General features: G+C 43.8%; 1 protein-coding gene across 1 annotated transcript in view; it reads left to right on the top strand.

The window, feature by feature from the left end:
• The window catches only part of CDYL (chromodomain Y like), a 758,082-nt gene that overhangs the window by 218,719 nt on the left and 515,941 nt on the right, over positions 1–23,422 (top strand). Inside the window, exon 3 of the mRNA XM_044065168.1 lies at positions 15,182–15,435. Within this exon, the coding sequence (XP_043921103.1) occupies positions 15,182–15,435 (254 nt within the window). The remainder of the gene's footprint in view (positions 1–15,181; positions 15,436–23,422) is intronic.

The following is a 23,422-nucleotide window of genomic DNA, read 5'->3' as shown; positions in this document are numbered from 1 at the left end:
CCCTTTTATTTTTTATCTATCTATATATATATATATATATATATATATATATATATGTGTGTGTATTTATTTAAAGGTCTGTTTTTGTTTAAGGAACGTCTTAGTTGCTTCGATAAGTTTCTGTATCTGAGATTGATTTATTAGTCAGGCTCATGGATTTTGTTTTGAACAATAATTATTTATGTTTTGATGGCAAGTTCTTCAGGCAAAAATGTGGAGTGGCTATGGGGGCCGTTTGTTATGTGGTGGTGGGAACAGCAAGTACGGTTTTGCTCAGGATTTGAGAAGTGCTTGGCATATTATGCCTAATTTTTGGATGTTAGCTTTTAAATCTGGACTGACAGTTTGGAATGGCTGCAGGTTTTTATAAGGTTTATTAATACTTCTACCGTTTATTTTAAGATTTACTCATTCTGTGTCGTGGAACAGAGTGAATTATCTCTATGTGTCTATTAGTTGTTTGGGATGTTTCATTCTATTATAGAAATCCTCCGTTTTCTAATACCTGTTTGCATTTTAACAGCTCCTGTCTGTTACATCAAAATAAGACTTTGATTAAAGGCCAGTTTTTTTGCCGTGTCTTAATGTCTTTAAGCATGAATGTGCTTTTTTTGAGAAAGGTTATCTCCTTTCTTTTGTTTCTGGTATTGGAGTGAGATTTTTGACAACAGAGCTGGCCATTTTCAGCACATTTTGGGTTGTTTGGAAGTGGTTGAAATAGAGAGATCAGAAGGTGACAGGAGTTGGATTATCATTCCTCTATCCCACAAGTTATACAAATGATTACTAAGTTTTGGAATGTATTTAAGTCAGATAAGAATATTTTGAGTCTTTTGGGGCAGGAACCTAGTGTTGTATTCAAAAGAGGTAGAAATTTAAAACAATGTTTTGATGTACCATCGAAGCCGATATGGAATTCACAAAGAAATAAATTACCACTATGATTTCCTAGTATGACCTGGAGGTATACCTATTTAGTCTTTTTATTTTCTGAGCTCTAAATACCTTTACTATCATGTGTCTACGGTTTTCTAATTATTTATTTGCAGGTCTGTTTCTTTCTTGTATATTTAAATGTTAAGGGGCAAAATCGATCTGTGGCAATCTGTGGCTTAAGAGAGGATTATGAGTAAGGGGAGGAGCTTGAGCAAGGGATCCGAATTCTGATCTGAGTTTGGTTCTGAAACCCAGTGGTCGAAGAAGGGCTTAAAAAGACAACACAGGTACATCATTATGGTAAGTACATAACTTTTGTTTATGGTGAGTTCAGCTTACAGAACTGTACTTTATTCCCTTTTTGTCGTCCATCTATTCCTTCTGTTATGTCTACTAGGTTCTTCCAGTGCACCACAGAACTAGATTGGGATAGGATGATGGGGTTTGTGAAGGCACAAATTGAAATGCATGTCTTCCATTCTTCTCTGTTTCTAGGGCAAATTGGACTGTCCCACTGTTCCCCCTCTTGTTCCTTCCATAGCCTGTTTTGGTATTGGTGGTCTTCAAGCCACTGTCACCTGGAGCCTTTCAGGCTTTCTCAAATTGTCTTGGATTCCTTGACACAGACATTAGATCATCTAACTTGCTCGGTTCCAAGACCTATGGAGTCTTTATCTTGGTGCAGTCTCATGTTGTGACTAGTTTGCCACATATTTGCTCCAGTGACATTATCTGAGCCAACCAATGTCTCCTTCCAGAGTGTTATTGACATTACTTTTGTCAGGGACGATTAAGCACCAGTTCAGAGGCCTTCTGTGTTGACAAGACTGTGGGTCGGCTTTCAGTTTTATTGAGAGGATGTTTGCCCAGAGATGAGCGAAGATTGCAGATGTTTCCTTGATTTCAACCCTGACTTTTGGCAGCCTGCAGTCTTTTCTTCCACTCTTTTGTTATCCTTCTGATGGACAGAGCAGACCTAAGGGCTTTGCCTAGCCTCCTGATGGGTGCCCTTGCAGAGTTTTCTGGAGATTCAGCCGCTTCCCAGTGGATTCAGTTAGAAAGCGACTGTGCAAAGAACATTGACTCCCCAGTGGAGTCCCTCATCCATGATACCGACTTGAATATAGGGGAAAGCTTTCCACAGTCAGTTTTAGATGACTTGTTTTGCAAGATACTTAAATAGATGAGTCAGTGGGGATTCTGGCCCTTGGACCCTCCCTATCCTTGGATAAGGAGTTGCTGTGTGAAGTTTTCAGGTCTGCCTTTTACACCTCCTTAGGTAGTCTACCTGGCTGATATGTTGGACTGTGGTAGCATGAAGGGCATAGCTTGAGTCCAATGTTATTGAGAAATGCCAAGAAAGGCAGACACAATTCTCTGTTTCCTAAGGGCAGGCAGCAGTGGAGCAAGAGCCGTCTAGCAGTGGCCACGAAGATAACAATTCTCCCCACAAAGACGTTATTAGACAGGATGGGATAGTGAGTGTACACAAACAGCATTTTTCCCTGAGAGTGTTAAACTATCTTAACCATATGACATTCTTCCAAAGTGAAATAACTGAACAGTATTGGGACCTTGAAAAAGCCAGCAACCCCTATGTCTAGAAAACAGGTTGCCTCAGGTGGCCGCAATCCTCGCTGTTTCTAACCTGCCTAGGAGACTGACATAACTCAGCAGTTGGAGCAAGCAGAACCATGAGGTTGTCATGCTTGGCTTCATGTTTGTGATTTTTGCAGACGACTTCAAGGTGTCCTTCCTTAATGCCCCTACGATGGATCCTCACTGTTGAGACCAAAAGGTAAGGAGAAACTTCAGAAAAGTGAGCAGGAAGGCAAGACACTGTCTGCTCTTGGAGTTAGATGCAAAATCCCTTAAAGATTGTACAGCAGAATCAGAAGGGTCCCAGGTCAGTCTGGTTCAGGAAGTCCCAGCATTGACTCTCTGACTACTCTTCGTGTAGGGGTGGCTGTAGCAGAGGAGTCTCCTTTAATGGATGCTGCTGTAGGTGCAGGGATGGTCTGCAGAAACAAGGGTTCGGAGGTCCTTTCTCTTGAATGCAACCTCAGATTCCCTTAAGGTGTTATCCAACTATTCCCATCTGAAAACAGCTGGGGCTGATTCTCTTCACTCAAATGCATCGTTGGCCATCACTCAAAGACAGGTGGATGAGTGTAATAATATCTGGTGGCTACCTAATCTTCTCATCATTCTCATAGCATTGATCCTTGCCACTCTCAAAACATTCCACCTCACCAACGTAAGGCAGAAAAAAGAAATGATAATTCTCCTGGAAAAAAGGTAATCTAAGAGATCCCAACAGCTTAGAGAGGGTCCAAGTTCTGTTCCCAATTCTTTTTGGTTTCAAATAAAATAAAGGACCTCAGGTCAATCCTTATAGTAAGTGGCCTAAACTGGTATTTAAGTTCAGGATGGTCACAGTACAAGACTTTTTACCCTGTCTCCAGGCAAATGCTGGATGTGCTCTATAGACCTTCAGGATGCTTATCTCTGCAGAATTGTCAAAGAGTTCAGGAGGTACCTATACTTTTGTCTGTGAGCCATTCACTACCAGTTCTGAGCTTTGCTGTTCAGTCTCCTCATACCTCCCCCTATTCAACTACATGGCATTAGTTGTAGCTCACGTAGGACTCAAGAGTTTGCATATTCTCATATCTAGATGATTGGCTTTTGGCTGGTACAACAAGTGAGTCCTTTCTGTCTGCCAGAGATTAATTGGTTCACTTGTGCCTGTCCTTTTGGTATCTATAAACGCTGAAAAATATCAGCTTCATTCCTGTCAGACATTGGTTTTCATTGGTTCCCATTTGGACGCTATATCATGCTTAGTAACGTTGCCAGGAAGGCTGCTGTAATTATATTCATGCCATTAGGTTACCACTCTTCATCTTCTCTAATATTGAAGGTTCTCAAGCTTCCATCCTCTGGTCCCTTAATCACATCTTTAAATTGGGGTCCTGCAGTGGACGCTGTACAGTGGTCTCTTCTATCAGATGTGATGATTGTTTATCAGTTTATAGGAGGTACCCAAAATGTTGACTATAGAGTATCCCACAGTCCCACTAGGAAGATCTTTTACCTTTCCTCTTACCAGGGCCTCATTTGTCACTGGTGCCTCCTGTCTGGAGTGTGGGCATTTTGAAGGGACACTGGTCCAAGGAACGTGGACTGAGTTGAGGCCAACCTTTACATCAACATCCTAGAAATGAGGGTATTCCTCCTAGCATTGCAGGCTTTTCAAGACAGTATTCCTTTAGGCAAAATTGCTGGTCTCTCGTACATCAGCAAGCTGAGGGAATCCAGAATTTCTCCCCTCATTAAAAGTCCATGATAATGTCGTAATGAGTGATATTTTCACTGCTCTTTCTGATAGCTTAGCATATTATGGGACATGTTACCTACATTGTGGACATGCTTAACAGATTTATTCTGATGCATCACAAGTGGTCCCTCAACTCTTCAGTAGCACAGCAGCTTTTCTGCCACTGGGGCCTGCCTTGCCTGCAACCATTTTTCTTCCCTGCCCAACACCAAATGCAGCAGCTACTTTGCCCTAATGACTTACTGAGGGACACTGGTCTGTCAGTGGCCTGCTGAACTTCTGTATCCCTTTATTTGGCTCTCCCCTTTTGTAAAGCTTTTGCAGAAAGCGTGTCTTTACAAGGCTGTTATGTTCCTCATTTCATCTTTCTCACTCAAATGCAAATGTTCATCATGCTTCACTTGCTGTAATAACCTTTGGAATTTCCTGTCATGTCTTCCGATCTGACAATGGGGTGTTCTAGAAAAATTTGGTATCATTATTTCAGTTATTTCTTGATGTTGGAGCCTGCACCATCAGTGTTGCAAGTACAGCAGTCGGGGTACATCTTTTTCTGTTGCTATTTCGTTGTTAGATGCCTGTTAAATGTAATTTTCCACCTGAAGTTGGAAAACACATCCCCCATGTGGACCCCCCAGGCGCACACACACACTTCTGCCAGGGCTCAGAGCGCAACATGGCCAGTTTACCCAGTGTGCTTCATTTCATAAAAGAGCTATGAAGCGTGGGGCCGAGTCCATACTAAGCACTTTGAAAAAGAAAGAGAATGTAGGGAATGTCACTGGCTTTGCTTGTTATGACATCTGCTGGTTTGGTTGCTGATCTCCCTCAGAAAAGGAGTAAATGCTGGAAATGGAAATGCCGTTGTCAGATTTCCTGTTCCAGAGAAGCCCAAAACCTGAGATTGCTGATGAAGGTGAAGAATCTCTCTGCCAGCTGTGATTGAGATCTCTGTTGCGAACCCTGAGGAGGCCACCATGTCATTTGGATGGCGACAATTAGGTTGTCAAAAAGGGTCTAGAGATGCTAACCGGGCTGCTGTAGAGGAGAGTGGTGTTTCCCCACTGTAGTGTGTGTGAGGAGATTGCAGCAGGTTGGATACAGGTTGTAGCTGCCCATCTAACTTTTGTCTGCCCCTATCAGTGACACAAGCCAGAGAATGACTGCTATCATCTTGTCCTGGCCTACATGATTTGGCTTCACCCCCACTCCTAGGCCTTTTCGCAAGACTTAGTCAGGTTAGCTGAGGATCTAATGCAGTTTGAGATCAAGACAGCTGGATTGTGATACAGAGCTTCCACCTGGAACTTCCCTGCTAAAAGAAAAAAAGGACCTTTCTGTTTAGGAGTCTTCAAATTTCCATGACCGTCAAGAGGAACTTGCATATGTGGACAAAATTTCTGCTGGTTCCTATTCCAACTCTTGAGTCTGAAGACATTGTTGCTTCAGTCGCACAACTTGATGACCCATCTTTTTGTGAAATTGTGCATAAGATGAGAGTCTTTTAGCAGGACAGCTCAAGATTGCCCTCAATCCAAGAAGAGGGTCAAGAAGTTTCTCTATATAACGGAGCATAAACCCCTTTCCATTCCTCCAGCTTTAAAGACATTGTATGACACGTAGGACACATTCTTGTAACCTGTCTGCAAAACCCCAACTCCCCAGGAAGCTGGTCCAATTCTGTACAGTCTTGGATTCTCTCAGGTACCTCTACAGGAATTCTGCTGTGGATCCTGAGGTGGCCACCTTGGGGTCCAAGGGTAGCCAAAGACTACCCCTCTAAGAAAGCATTATTAATTGATGAGGAGAGCAGACCTCTTGACATATTTGCCAGAAAGTCTGTATGTTAGCTGCTATTGTCATGAGAGCTTTAAATTGCAAGTTTCACATGGCTAAATTCCAGGAATTGTTCCCGGAGTAGATGAAACAGAAGCTCAAGGGGACACCAAATAAGGCTGTCGAGAGTTTTGACTTGTGCAGCAATACTTTTCTGGTAGCTAAATGCTGTCTTCAATGTGGTTTTGATGCTGGAGAAGTATCAAGCAGGCAGCAGCTACAGCGCTGGTCATCGGTAGACATGCCTGACTTAGAGAGCAGTTCCTGCCTGATTGTGTCAAAGCAGAATTCTGGCCCTTTAGAAAAAGAATGTCTCTTTTGGCCCCAGGCACAAAGTGTTTTCTAAACACTGGAGGAAATGATGACTATGCAGTCAGTCAAGGACTTCCTGCAGCTATCTCTGCCTAAATTTAGTAAAAGCTTTCATACTAAGACTTGGTCCTTTCCTTCCTCTTAACCCAAGTCCAGGGGAGGGGAGAACCAGAAGAGACAGTCAAGTTGATGGCAAGCAGATCCTAAGACCAGGTCTGGAGGGTCCCAGCACCAGGGACCCAGTAGGAGGCAGCTGTAACTCAAACAGGGACCTCCACATCTCCCATTCCAATCCAACTCAGACCCCCCCCCCCCACTTACCCTACAAGACTGGGGGCAGTGCCTTCCTCTTTTTTGCAATTTGCTAGATGTCATCCAAGACAGGTAGGTTCCTCAGCGTCTTATGGTCAAGGTACAGGATATATTTTTGTCCCCTAATGGGCAGCTTCAGGAGGCACAGGTCCAAATTCAAGCTGTCTTATAACAAGGCTCCAAAGAACATGTTCCCTTAAGAGGTAGGGAATGGGGTACTACCCCAGGTTTTCTCATCCTAAGAAAAGGTGTCTGAAAACCCATTCTAGAATTTTCTAAAGTAAATGTCCCAAAATTCAAAATGTTTAACTTTGCAAAATGATATCCACCCAGGCAATCATGGTCATTTGGGACCTGAAAGATTTCCTACCTCTGTATCCCCACTGAGAAGATGCAGAGAAAATATCTTCACTTCAGGGCAGAGGGTGTTCACTGTTGATTCTGTACCTTCACCAAATTTCTGGCTCCAGTAATTGCCTTCTGCTGGATAAAGAGCATCCACCTTTACCCTTATCTGGATGACTGTGTCAGTCAAGCAAACACTGTACAAGAGAAGCTTTTTACAGTTGACTATGCACTGCCTAACCAAATTGGGATTTTCAGTCAAATCTGAAAAAAAAAACCTTCTTTTCTTCCTTCTCCCTGAATAACCCTGTTAGGGGCAGTGTTGAACTGTCGACTTCAGTAAGCCTTCCTGCCTTAGAGCAAGATTACCTTTTTCACCTGGTTCTTTCAAGGAATGATACATCAGGAATTGACTACTGCTAGAGAATTACTTGGGTCTTTGTGGTTTATAGCTTTTCGCATCCTGATACCCTTGTCCAAGCTTATATTAAAAAAAAAATTATAGTGCCAGCACCAACACCTGTTGCATTTCAGAATAACTCTGCTCCCCTGTGTGAAGGAGTTCCTGTGGTGGATAAAAAGGCAGCAACCTAAACCCAAAATGACTTTTCACTACTCAAACTGGACAGCAAGTGTTAACCGTGGACTTCTCAGACCTTGCAAGGGATTCCCACTCAGGAGAAATGGGAGTGCAAGGCAGAATGGGATAGCCTACTCTAAAGAAGACTTACTAACCTGAAAGAGATGATGGGTGTTCAGAGACCTCATAGTATTCAAACAAATTTGGACACCAGCCCATGTGTAAAGACAACAGCACAGTAATTTGTCATATGGGACTATAATACCCTCTTGCTGAATTTTAGTAGGAATACAAAACAATTTAGTGAGTCAGTGATGTATCCACACAAATGGATACTAAACAGATCAATATTTCTAAGACAGACAAGTGAAGGAATGCCAGAAATAGACCTGTTTGCCTCAAGAGAACAGAGAGATCAGCAAATTTTGTTCAAGGGACTCAACTCAAAAGGCCTGGAGAGCAGATGACTTCTTTGGTAAGGTCTGTTTTTATGTACCTTTCTACTCTTGCCTGTTATCCCTAGAATACCAAAAAATCAGGGAGGACTGGCTGATGGTAATATTGAAAAACACCTCTCTGGCCATGACAGCACCAGACGTTCATCATTTGATCACTGCTGCAGTAATTTTAACTATATGGATTATATCCTGCTAAGGATACAATGGCCATCCAGCTTCTAGAGGTTAATGTCACCTTCCACACACTCAAGCCATAAACCAGTTCAAGTCCTTCATTGCTTTCCTGCAGCCGAAGAGCACTTCTCTTCTTGGCTTTAAAGGCTCGATAGTCAGCTGTCACTTTACTGCTGAGCAGATAAGTTCCCTTCAGGTGGAAAAAACTGCCACATTTTAATTTTATGACAGAAAGTGAACTTGCAAAAGTATAAATTTTGTGGCAGGAAAAGTATTTTTGTAGACTGACATGTTTTTAGTAATTTTTAACAGGAATGTTACTTTTGAGGAAAAATGTTGAAACTTAACTTTTGATTTCCTGTATAAAAGTTGTTTTAATTACTTTTGGGACTGGGGTAAATAAAGAGATTTTTACTATATTTTTGGTAGACAACTTGGTTGCCTGTACGACTGCCTGCTGCTACCAGACTTCCCCAGACTTGGCATCTTTTTAGCTTCTCCATGGAACATCTTTCCAGTTATTGGTTCACTGTTCTTCCAGCCATAAAAAGAGACTACTAAGCAGCCTTTCCCACTTCAGCAGGCTTCTCAAATAGCCTCAGCCACAGATGGGTGGAATTTCCATTGCCATTTCTGAATCCTCATACCAGTTGTGCTTTCATTGGTGAATTCTGGTGTAGTTCTTACAGCCACCATGGACTTGGGGGTTAAATGCATCCTGTGTTGTTGGAGGGCTATTGGTGTGCAAGGGGAACCACTCTAGGTCCTGGAAGAAGGAGCAGGGAATACCGCTTTGCCTGGCTAAATGGGGATGCCTATACCTATGAAGATTTTGTCAAAAGTAGGTGTGCTGCTTTCCTGTCAAAAAGAAGCAAATTGTGAGAGACAAGTCTTCCCCTGTCTCTCTCACTTTGAGCAGGAGTGATTTATTGGGCGTGGCTCAGAGTTTAGTTTAGGTTCTTGACCCCTACACTTGTCTTGATTCTTTTGAGAGAAAGGACATTTTCACTGTCGTGAAAATGTCTGAGGGCATTCAGAACACTGAACTGGAAAGTTATGAGGGGGAAGACTTGTTTTCTCTCCTCAGGTGTGTGATTCTGTGGAGAGTCTCTTTTGATAAGACCTTGGAAAGGCCTCAGGTATGTGATTCTGTGGAGAGTCTCTTTTGATAAGACCTTGGAAAGGATTCTCTTTCTGTAACCATATCCAGAACATTTGTATTTTTAAATTGGGAACTTATTGTCTTCAAATAATTATGATTTATTATAACTGGAATTTGTTGAACCTAACTTCCTCCTTCCAGTTTTCAGGGATGTATTCTATTACAGCCTCTGACCTTCCTGAAAACTTGTCAGCTGCCCTTAAGAAAACTGTATACATAAAATTCCTGTGTCTTATAAGTTTTTTTTTATTTTCTAACCCCCGATCAGATACAGCAGTGATTTTTCTGGTAAACCTAGTTATTGCTAAATATCTGGTTAATGTCAATTCATCCACCTCTGAAAATGATGGGAAAGCCTTTGAAAGTTTTGGTGGAAATATATTCTTACACAACATTTATTTTTGAATTCTCAGTTGCTAAAAATATATTTAGGCTTCCCTTCTTTGAGAATGTGAAGAACATTGACATTTTCCACTTACCTGAGGAAAATTATCTATGTGAGATGGTATGCTTCTGCATCTCAAGTGACTGCACACACTTTGAAATTTGCTTATGATTCAGCTGATGCTTCTTTTATGGCTGCTGCTACTGGAAATACTATGAAGAAGTTTTCTTGTTTACATACTCAAAATCTTCATGAAAATGCTGCAGTTGAAATTTTGAATTCTCCCAGACAGTGTTTGGACCATCTGCTACAGTGGTCCTTAAAAAGTGTGATGAGAAAGAGAAAGTGACCCAGGGAGGTTAACGGATTTTTTTCCAGCCTTCTTTCCTTCAGATTGGTCAAGGGTTTTAATGCTACCTGTGCAAATTTTCTTTAAAAAGAGACAGTTTACAGAAAGCTGCTAGTAAGCGCACTTTTAAAAAGCAATGACTGGGAGTCTTCAATAAGAAAGCAGGAGCTCCCCAGAACAAAGGTCAGTCGAGCAAGTCTGAATGACCATCATACAAAAGTCTCATCAGTGGAACTTCTCAGGATACTAAGACTCATGTGTCATCAGTGATCCTCCTGTTTCCTCTAGAAAGACTTCACATAAAAAAAATCAGTGGTAACTAAAATCAGTATGATCTCAGCATCAGCACCCCCGACATTGCAAATTCCTGTTTGAGGTTTGTTAGAAGGGAACTTCTTTGGTGGGGAGACCAGTTTTAGCTAAATCCAAGTCTCCCATTTTTCCCTTCCAGCTTTTCTGCATCAACAGACACCTTAGACTTTGCTTAAGAGCAGTGTCTATGGAGATAAAAGTGCAGGATCTTTGCAACAAAAAAGACCAAGCAAAACATAAGCACACAAGAGATTCTGGCAGTCATAAATGCTCTCAACTCAATCCTCTCCGGTCTCTAAGACCAGTACCTGTGATTATAGAAGACAGCACAGTAAATGTGGGTCATAAGCAAAAGGGAGAAGGGGCAGATCTTCCTTCTGTACAGACTGGCCATGGTAGCCTGGGATATAGCTTTACAGAACAGTCTGAGTCTACAGGCATCTTGCATCCCATCAGTGCAAAGTGTGTGGCAGACAAACTGAGCAGCTCTAGGACAGACTCTTAGAAATGAAAACTGAATCAAGGGGTCTTCCAGGATTTGAACCAGCAGTGGGGAAGACCTCTGATAGATCTTTTTGCCTCCGTCCACAACAATTAGTTGACAACTTTCTGCTTCAGAATTCAATGTAAGAAGGCTTGGACAATTAATGCTTTTTATTTTACTTGGATGTCAATGTTCCTGTATGCTTTTCCACTTTTTACTCTAATATCCTTGGTCATTCTGAAGATTTTGAAGGACTCTCCAAAGATCATTGAATTGACTTCCTTCTGGCCCAGGCAGTAGTGGCTCTCCCTTATTTTGGAAATAACCAAGAGTGATTACCACAAGCATCCTCACAGACTGGACCTACTCATGCAAAGCAGGGTGTTTTGATACATCCCAACTTCAGACACCTGTAAATAACTGTCTGGATGATGGTATCCATCTCTATTTTTTCAGAACATTCAGAAGGTATTAAAGGTGACAAGAAAACCTACTACTAGGAAGACATATATTGGAACACATTTTCTTGTTGGTGCCAAGATAAGAACCAGGACCCTTTTAAGGCTAGTGTTTCTTTTGTTCTACAGTATTCAGGAGTTACCTTCTGGCCTTTTTTTACTCCTCCATCAAGGTACACTTTAGCCATTTCATCATGTCTACCTGTTAAGTGCTGAGCTTTAACAGCACACGGATCCCTGTTTAACTGCATTTCTATGTGAAAATGTTTTTGACAGGTTTGTTATATACCACACCTCATAGAAAACAGGTGCCTCCTCCTTGGGATCTTAACTTTGTCTTGGAAAAAACATGCTTCCTACATTGAACCAACTCATCAGGCTGATTTGAAGTTATTAACATGGAAAACAGTTATGTTTGCTCTGACTTCTGCCAGAAGAGTATTGGAGTTTAAGCTCTTATGCCTAGTCAACCTTATTTCATTTTCCACAAACACTAGTGTTTCCTTAGGAATTAATCCTTCATTATGCCTGGAGTGGTAGTTTACTTTGACCCAAGCTATCCATCTCTCTGTCTTCTTCAGAGAATGTAAAAATGAGGGAGAAAGGATCCTCTATAATTTGGATGTCCACCGACAGCTCTGCTGTTGTCTTGACAAAGCTAAAACTTTTAGGAACTCTTGCTTTGTCTGTTGTATTTTGGAAAGGGTTGTCTTCTGGAAGTACTTTAGAAGTGACAGCTTGGTCCTCTGCTTACCAATACAAAGCTACGCAAACTGGATTCCTTCTCCAGGTGTATGACAGGAATTTGCTAGGACCATTCTGCAGGGGCTACTGGACCGTCATCCTTCCTCCTCTATAGTCGAGTCTACTACAGCAGTGAGAAAATTAATTTAGTTTCTTCTACTGTACAGGTCATTACTCATTATCTGCACTTTGTGTATGATTTAGTTGATACTTCTTCCAGGCTATGGCCATGGGCACTGTTTTAAGGAGGTGTGCTTGACTGTATTCTCAGAACCTCCTTGATAATTAAGAGAGATTTTAAATTCTGCCATAGAGATAGTTTGCCCACTCCCCTGCTGGAGTGATCAAAGTGTGGTAAAGGGGGCAAACTGATCCAGAAAATCTCAAGATTTTTCAGTCCCCCTTTTCCAAATTTTCCAAGGGAAGTTCTGTCACCTCAGCCAATTCTGGCAAAAGGCAGAATAAACAGTATCAGCAGAATTCAGGTAAACAGAGTTTTAAGAAGTGGCAAGGGGGTTCCAAAAAAGTCTCAAACCACCCAAAACCAAGGGCAGTCCAATGAGTCTGAATGACTGTTCAAGAGACCTTGTGATCCCCTTCCAACCCTGGCCCCTATTCTCTTCCAGAAAGTCCATCTCTCCTATTCCCTCCTTAGCCCGTATGTCCACACAGCCTGTCCTTGCAGTTCTGGCAGTCTTCTCAAAGGTGACCAAAACAGTGAAGCACAATGAACATAGCACAGTTGTGTATAAACTTAAGTAGATTTAGATGTTAGTGCCCTCACTGTTGCAGTAACTGTTTTCCTCTGTTCTCCCTGGGTTGTGGTGGGTGTCACATGCCCCCCTCTCCACTTCAACCTTGGGTCCTTTCTCTCGTCCTTTGCTAGCAAATCTCCAGTCCTGTTGGCATCCTTTCTGGGGAAGATCTTAAGCAGGTTTGCTCGCTGGCCAGGGGCAGGGAGTGTGGGGGCTCTCTCTGGGGCAAGAAAGACATGCGTTAATTGTAGTGGCCAATGACTCTCTATCCTAAGATGTCTTGACATTGTTTGGAGAGGGGGACTGCTGGGCCTGGGGGAATGGATATAGTCTCTGGTACTCAGGCTGGCTAAGGACTTCCATGACAGGAATTCCCAAACGTCATTTCAACAATTAAGAGACTTGCATCTATACTTATGGTGAAGTAGATATTTTCTGTTTGCTGTGGCCTCACCTCAAGAAACAGCCATGACCTCTGAATTTGCAGCTAGAGCTTTCTTATCAATCCACTGAGTCTCACTTGGACAGTCACTTCCTCAAACTGACCACTGGTTTCTCCAAGTCTAGTAATGGCTTCAGATCTTGCCCTTTCCAAAAGAGTAGTCTGGATTATTCTGGCTTCTCAGAATGAATCTTCCACTTGATGTTGTATGTAATGTTTTTCCATTTGAGCTTCTAACCATTGACTAAATGAACCCTTTCTCTGCCCCTGTTCCCCTCCTTCTTTCAATTATTTTACTACATGTTTGATGTTGGTTGGAGCTGCTCTGCAATTAAGGACAAATTGGCTGACATGTCCAACTTTCATACAAGATTTCCATTTTCCCATGCATTGCAAAACTTGTACAAAGGTTTCCTAAAGGATTCCACCTTCTTATGTCTCTTACCAAAGATCCAGTGCATCTGTGGGAACTCGGCTTTTTGTCAAACTTTAATTCATGCACCCTTTGAACCAGCATCCTCCAGTGAATTAAAAATCCTCTTTTGGAAGACCTTACTTATTGCAGTCACCTCAGCAAGAACTTCCAGTTTATAAGCACCATCTTCTGTACCTGCTTATTTAATATTCCACAAAGATGGGGTTTTACCAAAAACCAACCCATCTTTCATCCCAGGGTTGCTTCAATGTCCAGCCTTACTTAGCCAGAACTATTCTTCTTTCAGTCTTCCTTTCAAACTACTGTAACAGATGTGAATTCCGTCTTCATACCTTGAATATTTCGTAAGTAATTAAAATTCTATCTGTACCATACAAAATCTGTCAAGAGATTTACAGCGGTTTATTTCCTTTGCAACCTCTTGACTAGGGCTCAAGATATCTCAGAATGTATAACTAATAAAGCCCAAAGCTCACACAAGCAAGTTGACGGTAGCATCTACTGCCATCACCTAAAATTATTCAGTAGGTAACATTTGTGTGGCAACAACTCTATCTGCAGTGAATACACTTTACAAGTTCAACATTAGATCTCGATATTGATCTTCCTTTGGAGCTTCTCTTCTCAATGGCATCCACCCAAGAAAATAGCTTTTCATTCTGTACTCAGCAATTGAAGCAGATGGATGGGATGACATGGAATACAGAAAGTATGTATTTACTGTAATGCTGGATCCTTCTCTTCCCTGGCCCATCCGCTCTGACAACCTGCCCTCCTTTCCCCTTCCAAATTCAGTAATCATAACTAGACCGACCTAGGCCTGTCTTGAAACTAGTATTCCTTAACTATCCTTTCTTCTTCCAGGGTAGTAGTAAATTGTATCTGAGGTAGGGCTTGGGACAAGTGCATTGCGAGAGTGAGGGAGGAGCTTGAGATTTGAGAGCTTGGAAGAGGAATAGAGTTGCCAGATCAGACCTGTGTTTCTCTTCCCAACAGTCAAAACACATGGGCAAAGGTTGATAACAGTCCACCATTGTAGCAGAGTACATAGCTTCTGGTTTTATACTGCGAGCACCTTACACATCTGTACTGTCTTGGATTTGCAGGCATATTGGCTACATTGAAGAAGGTGATTAAAAAAATTGACCATTTCTGTGCACTGTGCTGTTTCATTCTCAAAGGAGTGTTGATTTCGTGCTATATATGCTGAAAGCCTTGATATTTTTGTAAGTTTGTTCTTCTAAAGTAGACTGTTCTTTGGGAGCAGTTTTGAGAGTCTTTCTCTTGCCCTTGAGTTGTAAGTAAGTGGAAATTTACTTCTCCAAAAAATGTAATGGGTGTCTTTTTTAAAACTGATATAGGTACGTTAACATTCATGGAAACATTAACAGCAAATGGACCAACAAACATTCAGACAGCTGTAACGAATGTCACAGCAAATAAAAGGAAATTTGACGAAAGGAGAGACCAGCCGTTTGATAAAAGACTGCGCTTCAGTGTGAGACAGACAGAGAGTGCTTATCGGTATAGGGACATTGTTGTAAAAAAACAAGATGGGTACACACACATATTGCTTTCTACAAAGTCATCAGACAACAATTGTTTGACTCCAGATGTAAGTGCTGCTTTTTATTTGACTTTTGTACTTGGCATTTACTCTTAATTTTTTCACAGCATTTGATTTTAGGAGGATGCATATATGGCTGGGGAAGTACCATGATCAATCTGGCAAGAGCAGTTGTAGAATATAGTACTTATACTCAAGTTTTATAAATTCGAAACAGAAAAAATATAAAACCACACGTGCATGCACAAAAAAACTGCAGTATATTCTGGTGTTCAGGTCTGCAATATATACTTTGACCATACTGGTGTACCGAGGATTGAATCGCTTGGATCCAAGAGCTTTAATCTCAGGTAAGAGTGAATGTTCTGTAGTCCTATCTCGCCTTCATTCTTGCACTTGGGTTCGGAGCCGATCCTGGGCTCCGACTCAGCAATTCGCTAGCCCAAAGTCTTCTAGTTGGCTCGTGGCAAGGAGGTATCCCATCATGCACCGCTGACATATCCCAGATCTCGTTTGCCGCTCGAGTTCAGAAGTGCTTCTTTGCCGTGGCCAAGTGGAATTTTTTTCTTATTATTCTACTTTATAATGTTTAAAAATTTATTAAGCTGTATTAGTATTTGTTACTAGTTCTAATATCTGTTTCTAGACCTTATGTAGCATTGTTTGCTGTGTTTCTGCTGTTTTTTTCTTGGCCGTTCTTCCGCAGGCCTGTTTGTTGTATCCCTGCACTCGCTGTTGGTCTTTGCTATTTGGGCTTTTGCCTAATTGTTTCCTTCTCTTCTAAAGCTATCCTTTCACCAAGGGCTTGGCCTGTTTAAGTTAAGAGGACCTAGTCCTTTTTCCTTCAGGGCTAACCATTTAAATTAGAGTTGGTTCCTGTTTTTGTTTTAGCGCTAGTCAGTGTTTTCACTTATTCCTTGTGTGTGTTAATATCTGTAATTGGTGGTAGATATGTCTAAGGAATTGAAAGACCACAAATGTTCCAAATGCGCTCAAAAAATGTCCCTGACCAGACGGGCATACTATTTGTGTATATTGCTTAGGTGCTTTTCACCTTCAAGAATCTTGCTCCTTTTGCCATGCTTTTAGTCCTCGAGTCCTTCAAGAGAGAAAGAACAAACTTATCCTCAAAGGTTTCCTAAAGCATTTCTTTGAGGAACAATTGGCTTCTTCTTTCACCTCTAGTTCCAAGTCACCCTCCTCTAGAAAAGTCAAAGCTAAACCTACAAAAAGGCGGTCTCCTACTCATTCGGTGTGTTCAGAACCGCCAGAGAAAATATCCAAATCAACCACTTCCTCTTTGGCTCCATTGATTTTGGTGCCGACAGAGATTATTAATGTGGAGCAATCCGTTTTGGTTCCAAAAGCTATGGAGCTGATAACTGAATCTGAATCTGTCTCGGAGCCAGTCTGCAGAACTTCGTCCGGTTTCTCAGACACTCAGCTCACCAATTTTTCAGTGGTCTAGGTCCCCCACGTTATCCTCCAGGTCCTCTAGGAACCTTTCTGATGAGGATGTTGAGAGAGTGATGCAATTTACTTTAGGCTCTGTCCCAGTTGGCTCCGGAGCCTACTGAGCCCGTCCACCCTATCACCGTTCCTCCGAGCCACACCGGTGCTTTGGAGCCAGAGATGTCAGTGCTGCTTGCTGTGGAAAGGTCGGTTCTAACTTCATCTGTGGGTCTCTCTGTTCAGATATCTGCTCCAACACCTTTGGTACTTTCCATGGGGTCTAGGGTCCTAAGATCTCTGGTTGGGCCCGAGTAGGACGCTTGGACCCAAACTTCGGTTCCGAGATTACCTCTCGGTGCTTCGGCTTGGGTGAGCTCAGACCCCACATCTGTCTGAGCCTATCTCCCCGGTACCAAGGATTGCCTCTGCTCCTTCGGAGCAAGGGGTGTCCTCGGAGCTGAGGGGGTTGGCATTCGAGCTGATGAGTGTTATGTCCATGTCTTCAATTCCAACTAGGGGCACCTGCACTCTTCCCCCTAAAGCACCGACCTCCATCTCAGCACCTTCTCTCATCCAACACAGCGGAGACTCGCAGCCTCAGGAACCCTCCAGGAGTGGTCCCCAGTCTTCTGAGACCTCCCCAGAATGTCCTTCTGAGGAGCCCCCTTGGAAGAAAACTTGTAAGAGGAAGCATGTTCACTCCCCAATGAGTCCATTACATCGGACACTGACCTCGAGGAGTCAGAAGGGTCCCCCAATCTTCTGATATCTCCTTTGCAGATATTCCTGAGATCCTGAAACAGAGGCGGCTGGCCCTCCAACTCCCTTTCTGTTGAGTCAGTGTACCTGAAGGCTTTCGGGTCTCAACCTTCCACCTCTTTGGTATCCCCACCTTTCAACGAACTTTTGGATCTAGTGAGTCGAAAAGTGTGGGAATCTCCTGATACTGTGGAACCAGTTCCTAGAAGACCCAATAAATGTCTATCAGCACCTCAGGATAAAGAATTTCTCACCAAGGGCATGCCAGTAAATGCCATGGTGGTGGCAGCAGCCACCAAAAAGGAACTAGCTGAGACTTCCTCCACCGTCCATCCACCGAACAAGGATTCTCGAACAATGGACAGGTACGGGAAGCGTGTCTTTTCTATAGTGGCTTTTACACTCAGATCGCTGAACTACCTTTCTCATTTCACTAGGCTCCAGAGAGATCTGAAAGAGCTAGGAGATGCTCTCCAAGATAACGTATCTGAAGTGGTATCTGATGAGCTTTAACGCACAGATGTCTACCTTAAATTCTATTAACTCCTCCAAGAGGCTGATTTCTTATGTAGCGGGTTCAGGAGTTTCTCTTAGAAGGCACTCCTGGATGCGCTTGTGTAATTTTGCGGAGGCCTTCAAGTCTACCTTTACCAATGCCCCCTTTGACGAATCCTAGTTGTTTGGACCTAAGGTAAAGGTCACACCAGGTGTGAACAAGAAGGAAACACCCTGTATGCCATGGGAGTCCATTTTTCCGTTCCTTCTACACCCTATCCCAAAGGGCAGACGGGTGGAAAGATGTAGTTTAAAAAATCGCAGAGGTTTTTCCAGGACGCACAGGGTGATTACTTCTCCAGAGGCAGAGGAGGAGTAAATAACGGTAGACGTCGCCCTAGAGGCAGGGGAGGCTTGCAGAATCAGGGGGACCGTGATTTTTTTCGTGGTCGTCCCTACCTGTGCTCCTGAAAGGAGGCCTGACTGTGCATCTCTGGAGCCAGTCAGGGGCCGTGTATCTCTGTACCCAGAAGCCTGGCGCAACATCACAGAAGACAAGTGGGTACAAAGGATAGTTACCAGAGGATATTATTATTCCCTTCTCTTTCCCACCTCCACAGACCAGAAGAATCCCAGATGTTCCACCCAATCACAGGGATTTAGCAACTTTAGAAATCCAAAAGTTGCTCAAAAAGAGAGTCATCCAACCCATCCCCGCAGACCAAGTAGGATTAAGGACTTACTCAAGATTCATTTTGGTACTCAAACGAACAGGGGACATGACCCATCTTGGATCTCAGCAGGTTGAACAGATAAGTAAAGAAGTCCAAGTTCCGAATGGTCACGTTACAGCCGATGCTCCCGCTGTTAGGGAAAGATGTTTGGATGTGCTCCATAGATCTCCAGGATGCGTACTACCACATCAAAGTGGACAGAGCATCAAGGAGTCATTTACGCTTCCGGCTGGGGGCCAGTCATTACCAATTTCGCTGTCTGCCCTTTGGTCTTACCACAGCCCCCAGGGTGTTCACCAAATGCATGGCAGTAGTAACAGCTCACTTGAGACGTCTTGGATTCCAAGTGTTTCCGTACCTGGACGACTGGCTCCTGACTGCCACCACCAGGCATCTACTATTACAAGCCAGGGATGCCACCATTATGACTTCCTTGCAACTAGGAATTACAATAAACTGACAAAAATCTGCATTGTCGTCCTCTCAGCATGTGAATTTCAATGGCACAGAAATAAACAGTCACAATGAGGGCTTACCACCCCATAGAGAGAGCCCAGAATCTCAGGCAACAAATTTGGTGTCTACTTCCACAGCAAAATGCAAAAGTGAAGACTGTACTCAAATTGCTAGGTACAATGGCCTCCACGGTAACATTAGTCCCATTAGCCAGGCTGCACATGAGAGTTCTGCAGTGGTTACTTTTCGCCCAGTGGTCTCAGCAGCAACTACCTCTTTCTCACCCCATCCTGATAACAGAATTATGCAAACAGGATCTTCGCTTGCGGACCCAGTCCAGCCATCTGACTACAGGCAGACCTTTTGTTTCGTCTCCCCCAGTCATCACCATGACAATGGACCCCTCCCAGATAGGATGGGGGGGCATTATCTAGGGAGAACAGTCCAAGGCACGTGGCAAGAACACAAGGCTCATTTGCATATCAGTGTAGTGGAGATGAGAGCAGTGCTTCTGGCATTGCAGGCACTTCACAGCTTTCTCCCTCTAGGGATGTTTGCGATTCACTTGGACAATATGTCAGTGGTATGGTACATAAACAAGGAGGGACCAAATCTTACACCCTATGCAGAGAGGCCATCCGAGTTTGGGAGTGGGCAGTGTCTTACCAACGCTTTCTGGTCGCAACTCATATTCCGGGGAAAACCAATGTGATAGCCAACAGGCTCAGCAGGGCGATTCTCATTCCTCACGAGTGGTCTCTGAATCCACACATTGTGGAACAGATTTTTTGCAGATGGGGTCAGCCTTGCTGTGATCTCTTCGCCACCCCTCTGAATGCCAAATGCAGCAAGCTACTTCACCCTGATCCCTCTGTAGGGGGAGACACCCAAAGACGCACTAGTTTACTACTGGCCCTCGGGACTCCTTTCCACCCTTTTTTCTGATATCGACGGTCATTCAGAAGGCAAAATCCTTGAGAAGCAGGATTATCCTCATTGCTCTTTACTGGCCTCGTCAGATTTGTTCCCCTTCCTCAGGCCTCAACTAATAGACGAACCTTGGATTCTGGACCCAGTGCCAGATTTACTGACGCATATGTCAGGGGTGTTCCATCCCTCTCTCCACAGCCTCAACTTGACCGCATGGCTGCTCCATTTCCATCCCTAGTCAGGCTTCACGACTTTTCTCCTAATGTTATACATATCCTGACATCTTCTCACAAACCTTCAACTAGAAAGATTTATGCCAGTAAGTGGAAAAGGTTTTCCTTTTGGGCTCGTGATAAAAATCTCAATCCTTATACAGCCCCCATCTTTGCGATTTTGGAGTTTCTTACACTGGTTCATCAAGGGTCAGCCGCTGCCACTGTTAAAGTTCAACTGGCAGCTATTTCTACCTTCTATGTGGCTAATGAACCTAACCTTATGGCGCATAGATTGTGCAAGAGCCTTCCTTAAAGGTGCTACATTATTAAGACCCCCCCCCCCCCCGTCATGGACCCTGTGGCACCCTGGCATTTGAATTTTGTCCTTCATAAACTTACTTCTCCTCCTTTTGAACCGTCAGCAATGTGCAATCTTAAATTCCTTTCATGGAAAACCATATTTCTAGTGGCCATCACATCTGCAAGGAGGGTCTCAGAACTTCATGCCCTCTCTATTAGGCCGCCTTATTTGGTATTCCACAGAGAGAGGGTTTCCCTACGGACCAACCCCTCATTTGTTCCTAAGGTCCCTTCACAGGCTAATATTAATCAATCCATTGAACTACCTGTCGTCTTCCCAAATTTTTCTGGTAAGGCAGAATACAAATTTCACCAGCTTGACGTTCCTAGACCGCTATGATTCTATCTCCATAGAACCAAGAGTTTCAGAAGGTCAGATCAATTGTTTATTTCCTTTTCAGATCCAAGAAAGGGTTTACCAGTCTCAAAACCTACTTTATCACATTGGATTTCAAGCTGCATTTCATTCATTTATACATCCAGTGGCAAAGATCTCCCTTTTAAGGTGAAAGCCCACTCTACCAGATCTGTTTCTACATCAGTGGCCTTCCGAGCCAAAATTCCAATGGATAACATTTGTGCAGCAGCGACATGGCCTACCACTCATACATTCATAACTCATTACAAATTGGACTTGACTTCCAGGAACAGATCTTCCTTAGGTTCCACAGTACTCAGAAGTATTTTCCCGTGAGCCACCCAAGATAAAGATGCTAGGAACGCTGTCCCAGGTGTAAAAATGAAGGCAAGATAGGACTACAAAACATAAACTAAGATGTTATGTGATCCTATCTCGTCTGCATTCTGTACTGATGGGCTCGGAGCCGATCCCTCGGCTCCGACTCGGCACGCTTATGCTATAGAGCGAGGCCTCTTATTGGCTGAGCTATCTTTATCCCAGGATGCACCACCACTAATCCCCCAGATCTCGTTTGCCGCTTACAGAGCTTAGACGTGGTCTCAACTTGGCTGGGCTAAGTACTATTTATTTAGGCTTTTTCCTGTCAGAAATTTGCTCGATTTAAATCCAAAAGCTGTTTTAACGGCTATTCTTTGTATACGAGTGTGTTTTGATAGTTTTGGTTGAGGATTTCGTGTTTTTTCCTGTCCGGGAAGGTTCCCGTTTAAGTTAGAGGGGCCTTCCCCTGTGGTTTCTACTACCTTAGTTGTTGTGTGTGGGTCAAGTACCCGTTTAAGTTAGAGGGTCTTGACCCTCTCTATCTCTCTCTTTCTTTTGTGGAAAGTTTGTCTTTCTCAAAAAATTTAGTTTAAATTTTTTTTACACTAAAGTAGGGATATTTTTTTCTTGTGTCATATCCTTCTTCTAGTTGTAGACAACTGTGTTTTGGCTTGGTTATGTCGAAAGAATACAAACCCTCCCGGTTTAAGAAATGCACGAGGTGTGGTTTTAAAATGTCCATAACGGACTACCACTCCTCGTGCGTCTATTGCTTAGGTGCTAAACACCTACAAGAGTCGTGTAGCGTGTGCCACGCGTTCTCTTCTAGAGTCCTCCAGGAGAGGAAAAACAAATTAATCCTCAAAGGATTAATCAAGCCTTCCTTCGAGGAGGCTTTATCTTCCTCTCCGTCTCCTTCTAAAAAGAAGAAAGCGTCTGCTCCGACCAGTCAGTCGGAACCGACCGCTAAAAAAACTAAGCAGACTTCTCCATCGGCTCCACGGACTTCAGAGCCGAGGTCGGAACGGTCTGCCTCGATGCCTCCAGCCTCGACCCCTCTGGTTTCAGAGCCGAGGTCTGGGGCATTGAGAGGCGGGTCACCCTCATCGGCTCCACTGATATTGGAGCCGATAAGGGTTATCGGCTCAGACTCTTCCCCCTCGGAGCCGAAGTCCTTATCGGCACCGAGGGAAATTTCCTTGAAACCTTCTTTGGAGCCGATAGTTGTTGAGTCCTTTCGGAGCCGGTCCCCGAGCCCTTCGGAGCCGATGGAGAAATCGGTTCGGGCCCGATCGGTATCCTCGAGATCATCCAAGATGTCTGATTCGGACATCGACAGGGTGCTCCTTCGACTCTTCCAGTCTCCGGTGTTCCAAAAGCTGGTTTCGGCTCCAGCCCATTTGGCTTCGGAGCCGATGGTCCACTCCCCTACTGTGGTTCCTCCTCCAACAGCATCGGCACCGTTGGAGCCGGTGCTGGTGGAGCCTGTGGAGGTGTTAGGGTCGGGCCCGACCCTTGCTCCAACTCCGGCTCTTGAGTCGGAGTTCAGTACACGGACTTCTTCCTTCGGCCCTGGGGGGGGGGAGGCTTCGGGATTGATGCTTTCAGTCCCAAGTCTCCCTCTTGGTGCGTCGGCGGCACCGTCCACTGTTGTGGCCACGGAGGTGGGACCCTCCCAGGATTCTGGTGGTCCCGCTTTCAGGGCTATGAGGAGTGCTTTAGCCAAATCTTCCTTGGCTACCTCCACGGTTTCCCCAGCTCCTTCCCTACATTTGGAGACTGGGTCGTTGGCAGTCCCCCTGTCCTTAGACAGCGGAGCCCCTGGGCCTCAGGTTACCCCCGCTGGGGTTTCTCCCCCTCCTGGAGGTCCTTCTGAAGCCTCTTCGGAAGAACCTCCCAGGAAGAGATTGTGCAAGAGGAAGCACGTTGACTCCCCTGATGAGTCTCTGACATCC

This window comes from Protopterus annectens, chromosome 3.part0 (genome assembly GCF_019279795.1).
Source record: "Protopterus annectens isolate FY-2018-M chromosome 3.part0, PAN1.0, whole genome shotgun sequence".
Lineage (NCBI taxonomy): Eukaryota > Metazoa > Chordata > Ceratodontiformes > Protopteridae > Protopterus > Protopterus annectens.
Note: the sequence above shows the minus strand (reverse complement) of the source record. Positions and strands in the feature narration are given on the sequence as shown.